General features: G+C 44.2%; 1 protein-coding gene across 5 annotated transcripts in view; it reads right to left on the bottom strand.

Annotated features, from left to right (window-relative positions):
* The window catches only part of TLK2 (tousled like kinase 2), a 63,426-nt gene that overhangs the window by 11,957 nt on the left and 39,418 nt on the right, over window positions 1–12,051 (bottom strand). For all 5 annotated transcript variants that reach the window (XM_081345320.1, XM_081345322.1, XM_081345323.1 and 2 more), the window contains exons 19-20: window positions 4,846–4,984; window positions 2,875–2,986 (exon numbers count right to left, since the gene is read on the bottom strand). In XM_081345320.1, coding sequence (XP_081201446.1) covers window positions 2,875–2,986; window positions 4,846–4,984 — 251 coding nt within the window. The remainder of the gene's footprint in view (window positions 1–2,874; window positions 2,987–4,845; window positions 4,985–12,051) is intronic.

Here is a 12,051-nt window from a genome sequence, read left to right as displayed (position 1 = left end):
CGATTCATATTTATGATGGTCACATTGTTCCAGGGTCATGTGATCACCTTTTGCAACCTTCTGACAAGCAAAGTTAGTGGGGAAACCAGATTCACTTAACAATCATGTTACTAATTTCTCTCCCTCTCTCCCCCTCCCTCTTTCTCTCTCCTCTCTTTCTCCTTCTCTCCCTCTCCTTTTCTCTCCATTTTTCTCTTTCCCTTTCTCCCTGTCTCTCCATTTCCCTCCCTCTTTCTCCTTCTCTCCCTCTCTCCTTCCCTCCCTTTCTCCTTCTCTCTCCTTCATTTCTCTCTCCCTTTCTCCCTCCCTATTTCTTTCTCCTTCTCTCTCCCTTTCTCTCTCTATTTCTTTTTCTCCCTCCCTATTTCTTTCTCCTTCTCTCTCTCCTTTTCTCTCTCCCTCCCTCTCCGATTGTCCCTTCCTTCCTTTCTTTCCTTCCTTCCCTCCTTCCCATTGTCATTTCTTCTTTCCTTCCAAATCCATTTTTATCAAGAAACCTGACGCCCACTTAACTCTTTATGAAGCATCGGAGGAAAGTTGGGGAAGATCTATCAATGATACTTGGAGGTTGCTAGCTCATTTAATAAGCTTTATTCCAGCAACAGAAACACCTCGTATTCGCTCAGTCAATCCACGCACGCCAACAATGCTGCTGTGGACCGCGGGGCAGGAAGGTGCCCTTCACACGGGAGGGATGGAAGACGCACCAAAGCACCCTTCGCCCCGCTTGCCTTCTGCAGATGCGGCCGGAGTCCCGGGTGGGGGGAGATCCGGCACTCAGGGAAGCGCACGTTGCAACTCACAACCAGCTGCTCTTTCCCAGGGCGGCCCCCGCAGTGGAGCACAGTGCAGGGCACCAGCATGCCCCACTGCCACAGAAGCGGCCCACCGGAGCAGCCCCAACTCCTTCACCCCCAACAGGCTCTCGTCCCGGAGCCTCCCGCTGCTGGAAACCTGTGGCAGCAGCATAGCAGGGCTTGCGAAAAGTGGGGCGGGTGGCTGCTCCCGGCAAATAGGGCAAGGCCGCTCCTGCTTGAAAGCTAGGGTTTGGTGGCCGGCAATGCGCTGGCGCAGGGCTCTCCCAGGGCTGGCGGGCCGAATGGGGACCGGCCTCTCCCTCTTCGCGCTAGAGCAGCACCTGTGGAGGCGGCCCTGCTTTCTCTTGCACAAAACAAGGTGAAACGGAGCGAGGGAGATTACCAGGAACATGAATCGGCCGATCTTGCGCTGCTGCAATCTCCCTCGCTCCGTTTCAGCTTGCCTTGCTGTAAGAGAAAGCAAGCTGAAACGGAGCGAGGGAGATTGCAGCAGCACGGGATCGGCCGATTCGCGTTCCTGGCAATCTCCCTCGTTCCGTTTCAGCTTGCGTTTTCTTGCAGCAAGGCAAGCTGAAACCAAGTGAGGGAGATTGCAGCAGCGTGAGATCGGCCGATTCGCGTTCTTGGCAATCTCCCTCGCTCCGTTTCAGTTTGCTTTCTCTTGCAGCAAGGCAACCTGAAACCGAGAGAGGGAGATTGCAGCAGCATGAAATCGGCGTTTCTCAGCACGTGCCAATTCGTGCTCCTGGCAATCTCCCTCGCTTTCCACTTGCGGAGGTCGGGGCTGGCCATACGGATCAGCTGGCGATTCTGTACGGCCGGCCCCGACCTCCGCCAATGGGCTCGTTGGTGGAGGTCAGGGCCAGCTGTATGGAGTTGCCAACAGTGTGTGGGGGGGAGGGAGTCGGGCGCTTTTTTCCCTCCACACCCGCGTTCTGATGGCTTTGCCTGCCCTGGCATGCATCAGGAAAACAAACGTGGGCCTCGATTCCCACCTGCTGCAGCAGGATGAATCCTCGGGGAGGGCGCGTGCCGTCTGGCCACTTTGCTTTCCCCTTTGCATCGGGAAGATGAGGGGGAAATCTCTCAAGCCCCGGGAGGGAGGCAATGTGAGGGCTGTGAGGGGTATCGCAAGCTTGTGGGCGGGGGGAAGGAAAAGAAGATGGATGCAAGTGGACGCAAACACCTACCTGCCGAGGGAGTGGATGGCTGTCCCCTTCAGGCTCGCACTTGTTTTGGGGGGAAGGACAACATGGTTGCTGCACAATGAGTCCCAGGGCAGGGCGGAAACTCACTCTGCGCCTGTGCTCTTCGCGCGGCCTGGTAGGTTCCTGCAGCATCATGTTTTTCGGCAGCAAGTAAGCTAGGAAGGAGCAGGGGTGAGGTGGGGGGGAGGAAGACGACACTGCGTACCACTAGCCACGTGCTTGCGTACCACCAGTGGTATGTGTACCACCGGTTGAAAAGCCCTGGGATAGAACAGTGATGGCGAACCTTTTAGAGACTGAGTGCCCAAACTGCAACCCAAAACCCATTTATATATTGTAGGGTGCTGGGTGGGCGTGGCCCATTGGGTGGGCGTGGCTGTGGTGGTAATGGCAGACTGTGTGGGACTAAAAAGTTCAATTGATCAATTCCAACTTTGCAAGATCTTTTTTTTCCTGCGAGAAGTTGAAATTGATTGATTGAACCTTTTTTTTTTTGCACACGCGGCAAAGGCCTAAAGCAAAAAGGTTTTATAAAACTCAGCTGAAGGCCTAGGACTGGGGCGATGGCGCGCGTGCCCACAGAGAGGACTCTGCGTGCCACCTGTGGCACGCGTGCCATAGGTTTGCCACCACAGGGACAGAATATATGCTTTAACACTTAAACCAGATGTTAACTTTAAAAGATTTTTAGAAACCTGTACCTGATGAAAGCTTATACCTTTTAATAAAATTTGTTAAATGGAAAAGATGTCACCACGCTCCTTCTAATTTTAGGAATTGTTAACATAAGACTTAGGCTCAAAATGATTGAATATTTTTTGTAGTATCTTAGTTGCCCTCTTGTTTACCTTTCTGCCATAAAGACATTGGTAGAAGATAACTCCTACTGACCAAACATCAACTTTATTTGAAATCTTCGGAGGCTCTTTTCCAACCACAAAACATTCAGGGGGTAGATACCTGAGGAAGAGGGAGCAATAGCTACATTTATTTTAAATACCCATTTTTCTCACCATTAACCATTTATGTCACAGAATGTTATTTCACCCAAGGACTATTACTGAATTTCTTATGGTTAATATTCAGGCTCCCCCCCCTTTTTTTTTTTGCTTATCAGGGCATGTCTGGTTCTATATAACATACACAGTCCCAAATACTAGTTGTTTGAAACAGCTACTATAAATTTCCATTAACTTTCTTTTTTGTTGTTGCAAAAATAGCAACAAGATACTGAGTTCCTTTAACTTGCTTCTTTGATTTAAAATTGAACAAAATGTCTCTTACTTCAGCTCTTTATTACAACAATTTAGTTGTAAATAGTAAAATTATTCTTAACAATACAAAAATTCAAGCATGGGAAATCAGTTAGCTTTATTAATATATGTCCAATTATTGGAATAATAATTGGAATAATGATATAAACATTACTGTTATTGCCAAATTTCTCTGTACTACACAATATGCAAATAATGTGGATTTTATACTGTTTCTATACGTTCAACTTATGGACTCCTAAAGATGTCCACACCTGTTTTACATTAATAGACCTGCATTTTCTGGAGAATTATTTGCAATGTTATAACCAGGCTAACATTGCAATTTGGTGATTAATTCTTCACTTGAAAACAGCAAGTATTCTCAAGTATGCTGCTACTTCAACTGATTTGTAGCTTATAAGGAAAAGACACTATACCTTCAGAGATACATATCCTCAAGTGATCTTTAGTCCATCCACAGCTTACAGTATTGCTTATTTGTTCAGGTCAGGCAAAAGACCATCCATCTTGTATTTCAAGTAACCTACCACAACTAGAGCACTTCCGATTTGCTTTTCTTTGGAAGTGTATGGTGTACCAATAGCTAGCTGTAATGTTCACCTCATTACCCATTCAGGATTCTCAGATATCGTGCCCTTCAGACAGTTGCAGTCAAATATGTGTAGAATGTGGACAAAATGTTCTGAACTTGAAATGGAAGTTATGAGTATTTCAACCTTGGAACAAAATATCCAGTGCTCTATAATTTTATCTCAGATATAATAGGTCCTTTTAAAAAGAAATACTAGGATATTGAAATAGGTTCTTATTTTCTCATTTTTTGTCCCAGGTCTACAAAGTTTGTTGGGTTAATAGGCTAGGGGTGTCAAACTGCTGGCCCGCAGGCCGATTGCATAATGCAGAGGCCATGCCCACCCCAGCTCCAGCAATGCAAAAAAGGTTGTGATACATCATGACACGTTACGTGATGTGACGAGTTTGACACCCATGGGCTATACTGACTTGCCTACCTACCTGCTATTCTAGAGAAAAATATTCATAACTATGATTTTTATTATTTTTTCAAATTAATTTCCATAGTAAAAATATACAAAAATAAGCATGTCCTTTGCAATTACTTTTCCCTTAAATATTCCCAGAATAATTTTTCTGTTGCCTTGAGATGCCATAGTTTGGAAATGAGGCAAGAGATGGACCTTCTCACATATCCAAAGGAGCCTTTGAAAATCATTCAATAGGTCAGATTAGCAAATGAGTAGGAAAAACAAAGGATGTGCAAAACTCAATGATTTAGGAATAGAATGTTCTGAGGTTCTCTAGAGAACACAAAAAGTACATTCTAGAGAACTATTCCTGAGTTGCTTTGCATACTCCTAAAAGATATCCTCTGAAAACTATGATTTTGATATACTAGATGAATCCTCTGTCCTCATTATTTCTCCTACTTTTACAAAAATCTTTTGACAAAATGTTTTTACTCAAGTTTTAATGACAAGTATTTTTTGTGGAATCAGCAGGACAAAAAACAGATTATATACCCACCAGTATGTACCAGCTCCTTGTGATGTCAGCTCCATGCCATCAACTGAATTGTAACTGTCATCGTCCATGATTTTTGAGAGGCCGAAGTCAGTGATTTTAATTTCACCACATGCAGTACCATTTACCAAGAGGATGTTTCCTGGGCAGGTAAAAGAAAAAAGCTTTGAAGTTGAACAGGCCTATTAAATATGTGGGTGGATAGAATAGCAAAAGAGTTATTTTCAATCAATGTGATACCTTGTTGTATTAACCTAAAAGATAAAAAGATGCACTGACATTTCCCAAAATTTAATGTAGTTTGTGTTTTCTCATGTCCAAAAGAAACTCTCCTTAGACATAATGTTACAGGACAAAATACTAGGTGCAGGGAAATGGTAAATTATAATAATAATTAAAAATCAAATCTTGGTTATCAGACACCAAATATGTGAATAAAATCTCACATTTGCTTTTCTACGGATGATCTGAAGCTTTGTGGAAAACCAGAAATCATTGTCGGTTATGGATAAATACCTTAAGAATTTTTAGCTCACACATAGCAATGGAACTTGGCCTAAACAAATGTACTATAGTAACAATAAATTGGGATAAAATCATGAATAGTAATGGAATTAAAAAGGTGAAACTATCAAGAGCCATCATGAAGAAGCCTACAAGTAATTTACAGTTGGATAACATCAAATACGAACAAGTTAAAAATGTGATTAGTAAAGAATACATCCAGAGTGAAAAAAGTGCTTAAAGACATGATTGAATGATGGAAACACCATCAAAACCATTAGTATCTGGGCCATACTCATGATGTGATATACTGCTGGAATTTTAACTGGACAGTTTGTACCACAAAACAAGAAAACTGATGATTATTCACTATTCATTATATCTCTACTGTGTTATTGATAGAGCATACATGCCCTGAAAAATGGAGGTAGATGTTTACTTCAAGTCAAACTACTGAAGAAAAAAAAACATGCATTGACTGAATATCTAAAAGGCGGTCAAGGACAAGCATTGATGAAAGTTAAAAATCGGATCTTAATGAATGTGCAGGAAACAAAACATGAATATCAAAATAACATAATAAAAACAAACAGAATGCAGTCAAGCAAAAGCATTATATGGCCAATTTCTACAAAAGATCAAAATGGAGAAGGATAAAACCTGGCAATGGCTTAAAACTGGAACATTAAAAAAGTAATCTGAAGCTTAACATTGTTTGCCCAAGAGAAGGCTATTCAAACTAACATAGTTTAGCCCTAGATTCAAATTGCAGATTGGGTAAAGAGGCAGAAGAAACAGATCATAGCTCCTGCAAGATCACACAAATCTGATATAAATAATGATGTAATACTTGCCAAAATATTCACTGGAAAATCTGCAAAAAATTACCATGTGCTAGTAATAAAATTGGTGGAAACAGAGCAGAAAAAGTAGCTGAAAATAAGCCGGTTAAAGTATTTTGGGATTTCCGAATACAGACTGATAAAGTCTTAACTATTAACATACCAGCTATAACTATAGTTGGAAAAAAGTATAGCTAATTGATATAGCAATACCAGAAGATAGCAGAATGTAAGAAAAATAATTGGATAAAATCACGAAGTATTAAGATCTGAAAATCAAAAATGAAAGATTATGATATAAGCTGGCTGTGGTGATCCCAGTGGTTATCAGCACACTAGGTGCCATACTAAAAAGCTTGGAACCTCAGAAGGATGGAAGGATGAGTCACCTTGAGTTGGTGAGAACCGAACTACCAGTTGGCAAAATTAGCCTGCAGTTCTACATTCTAACCACTGTGCTACACGGCTCTACCACAACAGCAATAAGGTTGCCATTGAAGCTTTCCCCCCCAAAATAGCTAGTACAAATATTAAGATGCAAATACTGTAATAACAAATATAAGCACCACCTCACTGAAAGAAACAAATCAACTAATATACAGAAATACATCAAGAATGCACTTTAAAATAAAGGAGGTAGATAAAAATTAAAAAGAAGCTGGAATGAATTTGTAATAATAGAAAAAATTCTGGAGAAAAGTGCAAGGAAAATCAAGAATTGGTCAGCTTTAGGTGAAGATGATCTGAATGGTTTAGTATTGAAACATCTAACTGGTCTACATCCATTCATTGCTAAGCAATTTAACAACAAACTGCAGGGTGGTGAAATTTAAAAATACATCTGGTAAAACCTACCTGATAATGAAAGTTCCAGCAAAAGGGGCAGCACCAGACAACTACCAACCAATTAGCTACTTAGCAATAACTTTGTATCTGTGTGGTAACTGATGCAGTCCAACAGTGTCTAATTGAAAACAAGCTCTTTCCACCTGAGCAGAAGGGAAACTGCACGAACAGCAGAGGAACAGAAGCTCACTCCCCAAACTGACAAGATGATTTTGGAAACAGCAAGAGAAGGAAGATCAACTGGAATGTAGCTTGGATTGATTATAAGAAGGCATTTGACTTCCTGCCATATGATTGGATAACCAAGTACCTAGAATTGTGGAATCTGTAGAAACATCAGAAGCTTTGTACAAAGATCAATGGAAGACATAGTTGCTGGTCAATGGTTTAAATCAGGAGAGGTTAATATCAAGTGAGGGATCTTTCAAGGAGGCTCACTACCACCGCTACTGATTGTTATTGCACTGATGTCAATAATACTGAACACATCAGTCTATAGCTCTCAAACATCAAAACAGATGATGTGAATAGAAATATCTCCTGAAATAGAATTGATTCTTAACACTGTTTCATTTATACAGCCAAGTTATTGAAGGGGTTTTGGACTGAACAAATGTGCTACTGCCACCATCATCAAGGGAAAAATATGGAAAACTGAAGGAATCAAGATGACATGAAAATAACATCAAGAATCTAGATGAAGACAATTATTACAAATACCTGTGCATCCTTCAAGCTGGCAATATTAAGCATACTGAAGACAAGAAGGCTAGAAGTGAATATATCATAAGAATGAAGAAGATCTTAAAATCCAAACTCAGTGGAGGAAATATCACCAAGGCAAAACCTGGACAATTCTAGTCATTAGATATAGAGGTGGAATAGTGGATTGGATTCAAGCAGAATTAAAAGCACTAGATCACGGGTCGGCAACCCGCGGCTCCGGAGCCGCATGCGGCTCTTTGAGCCGTCTCCTGCGGCTCCCAGCCGCCCAGTGCGCGCGCACCTCTTCGAATGGGCAGTGGTGCGCGCGCACCTCTCCAAATGGAGTGTGGCACCGCCCGTTTGGAGAGGTGCGCGCGCACCTCTCCAAACGGGCGGAGGTGCGCGCGCACCTCCCCAAACCTTTGGAGAGGTGCGCACGTACCTCCGCGCGAACGGGCAGCGGCTCCGCTTCTTGGGAAAGCTGCCGCGGCCCGTCTGCAAAGCTGGGCCAAATTTGGATGGGTCCCGCTCTACATGCGAGGCTCCCGAAGTTAATTCAGAAAGGAGTGGATCTGTGTTAGAGGCGCACGGAGCGAGTCCAGCGGAGCGTTCGTCCACCCCTCCGAAGCTCTCGTGTTTCTTGCGCGAGGTAATCGCCCAGAGAAGCCGCTTCGGGTTACAACACAGCGAAAGGTAACTGGAGATGATCCGCATGTGAGCAAACTCACCAGGGGACCCTTGTTGCCCCCCGGCTTTCCGTCCCCTCCACCCCAAAACCCTTAATTGCAAGACGCCTTCCCATTGACCGAGGTCTCCTCTTCTTTCCTCTGCCTTCCTCTGCCTCCTCCTCCCTTGTACACCTACTATCCACTTTTATGCTTCCTTAGACCCTCCCGCCCCCGCCCCGACGGTTCCCTTCCAGCGGCCGCAGACTCTCACCTTCGGGGTGCGCGCGAAAGCCGCTGATCTTTAGGTGCAGGGCAAGCTAAGGGCAGGGCGGCAGCATCTCGGTCCTAAATGGGAATGTGCAGAGCTCGCGCGCACATGCTCACTGGGGCCTCGTGAGGACTTTGGAGGGCACGTTTCCTTCGGGGAAAGCGAATCGCGCCTTTGCCGGCTGCGGACTTTCAAGCCCAAGAGCGGCGGCGGCGGCGGCTGCCTTTTAGCGCCGGCAGGCTTGTTCCTTCGCTCGAGCGCCGGCGGAGTCGGGGAGCTCGGCGCGCACATGCTCACTGGGGCCTCGTGAGGACTTTGGAGGGCACGTTTCCTTCGGGGAAAGCGAATCGCGCCTTTGCCGGCTGCAGACTTTCAAGTCCAAGAGCGGCGGCAGCGGCTGCCTTTTAGCACTGGCAGGCTTGTTCCTTCGCTCGAGCGCCGGCGGAGTTGGGGAGCTCGGCGCGCACATGCTCACTGGGACCTCGTGAGGACTTTGGAGGGCACGTTTCACGAAGGGAAAGCGAATCGCGCCTTTGCCAGCTGCAGAGCGCCGGCGGAGTTGGGGAGCTCGGCGGCGCCTACGCTCAATAGCAAACTGTGGTGGTGCCACTCTCCATTTGGAGAGGTGCGCGCACACCACTGCCCTTTAGAAGAGGGAGAAGCGGGATACTGGTTGGGTGGGGAAGCGGCAAAAGCAGGGGGAGGGGAGAGAGAGAGAAACGGCTCTGCCTTTGGTTCCCCGACCTAAAGCACAGGGGCGCTAGAGAAAGTTTGGAGTTGGGTAAGGAAGTGCAAAATTCAGGAAGGAAAGCGGGACGGCGGGCGAACGGGAGAACCGGGAGCATTGGGGGGGCGGAGGGGAGCGATTACTGTCTCGCTACTAAAACGAGGGCCGGCCACTCCGCTGGGGCGAGCGTGCCTATCCTGCTCCCTTTCTCTTCCAAGCGGCGCTGCTCAGCGGAGACGGCAAGAGAGCAAGAGCCTCTGCGGGCAGGGAGGGAGGAGCGGCGAGAAAGGGACGTTTGGGGTCTCTCGCCAAGGGGTGTAAGCCGAGGAACCCCGAAAATCTTTGAGTAGAAAAGGAGGAGCTTTGGCAGGGAGGGAAGTGAGGTTGGAAAAGCAGGCCGGGCGAAGGAAGGGAGCGGAGGCGGCAGCTTTGCAGACGGGCCGTCGCGCAACTGGGAACCGGTTCCATCACTCATTAAAAAAATGGCAACCGCACGCGCCCACAAGAAAAAACTGTTTTGCGCATGCGCAAAACATTTTTTGCGCATGCGCGTGCATGGACGCACGCACGCGGCTCCCACTTTTTTTATGTTTGATGGAACCGGTTCCCAGTGGCTCTTTTCCTTTTTCAGGTTGCCGATCCCTGCACTAGATAGAAAGAGCAGAAAAATGATCAATGAATCACACCCTTCATTCCCACAGTGATGTTGACAGACTCTGCTTACCAACAAAAATAGGTGGGTGTAGAATGTTGCAAGTACACCAGGCAACTGAAGAAGAGGCATTGGAGGAATATTTGAAGGACAGTAAAGAAAATGCACTGAAGCTAGTATACCAGGAAGATTTACTGAGTACTGGAGAGACCATACTGGTCTACATGAAAGACCAAATGAAGAATCAAAAAGAGACATGGCAAGGAAAAGTATTATATTTTATTTTTTTTAAATCCCATTTATATCCCGCCCTTCTCCGAAGACTCAGGGCGGCTTACAATTTAAGCACAAACCAATGTGCTTAGCAATAGCCTTCATTCTATGTATATGCCTGCTTATTAGGGCTTTCACACACACCCCAGCGGCATTATTACAAAGTCAGCTTATTGCCCCCAACAATCTGGGTCCTCATTTTACCTACCTCGGAAGGATGGAAGGCTGAGTCAACCTTGAGCCTGGTGGGATGCGAACTGCCACTAATTGCAGGCAGGCCAGTATATTAAAGAAATAGCAGGCAAAGCAGATAAGAACAAGACCTAGCAATGGCTAAAAGCAGGGAAGTTGAATTAAGAGGCAGAGGGGCTAATTCTGACTGATCAAGCATATAAAGGCAGCATTGAGAACACAGCAGCAGACAACAAAAGCCACCTCTGCAAAGAAGCTGAAGAAACAATGAGCCACCTAGTTAGCTGTTGTAAGATGATGGCACAGACTGGCTACATGTGAGGGAATGACAAAGTAGCAACAATGGTACACTGGAATATCTGCAAGAAATACTACTGTTGGCAAGGAAGAACTGAAGGGGCCACAAAATAGACAAAGTAATAGAACATGAAGAAGTTAAAAGTGCTCTGGGACTTTAGAATTCAAATAGACAAGCATCTGTCACATGACTTTACAACTGTTGATAAGACAAAAAATCTGGATAGTGGATGTGGCAATACCTGGAGACAACAGAATATAAGACAGGGAAAAAATCATAAAACATGAAGACCTGCAAATGAAGTAGAAAACCTGTTGTAAAAGAAAGCTAATATTACTAATAGTTATACGCACCTTGGGTGCAATTCCAAAACTTCTGGAGCATTATTGAACACTGACAAAATTGCCATCAGTTAATTGCAAAAGGCAGATCTATTTGAAACAGCTTATATCCTGTGACAATACCTTTAATATTATTAAACAACATCTGTGTGTCCTTGCAAAGAATTTGATTTAAACAAAAATGCCAAATCCAGTATAAATATCTGGTGGACTATGCAATGAACCATAATTTTCTAATTTTCTAAAATATATTAGTTGCCCTCCAAGTAAGTTCTCTTGTAACACTCAATCAAAATAGAGAATCATCCATACAAAGTGATAACACAATGAATTAAAGCACAGTTTTCCTTTGAGATAACTTTGTAGGAATAACCTTGAAGGCTAAACAGGACCAGAAAATCAGAAGAATCATCATTACATCTTAATAATAATTTCCATTCATCAGCTTTCTTCCTATCCCAGTCTAACTCATTTCACTGATAAAAGAACAACACACACACACACGAGTCAAATTAGAATCACACATCAACTCCAGTTTACTAAAGCACTTCAAGTTAAAACATGAATAAAAGATAAAAATTAAAGATAATTACTGATCTCCTTTTCAGAATAACACCTATCCTCCATTGAAAATATTAGTGCTACAACTGCAGCAGCATCTTTAACACTTTTCAAAGTAACAAAATGACAGTACCCTTTGGAAGAGAGAGAAAGGATTAACAATGTTCCCAGTTATGACTATGGAAGTTTACAGTGATGGGAATTGGGAATGTTATTGCTAAATAATCAAACCAAACTACATATTTCATATTTAATTTGTCAAGGAAGCATAATCTTGTAAAATACATCATATTCTGTTTTTCCCCCCATGGTGCCGTACCATCTTCACTATG

The sequence above is a fragment of the Vipera berus genome, assembly GCF_964194415.1.
Source record: "Vipera berus genome assembly, chromosome: Z".
NCBI lineage: Eukaryota > Metazoa > Chordata > Lepidosauria > Squamata > Viperidae > Vipera > Vipera berus.
The sequence above is the reverse complement of the archived record's forward strand: the minus strand, read 5'-3'. Positions and strand labels throughout refer to the sequence as shown.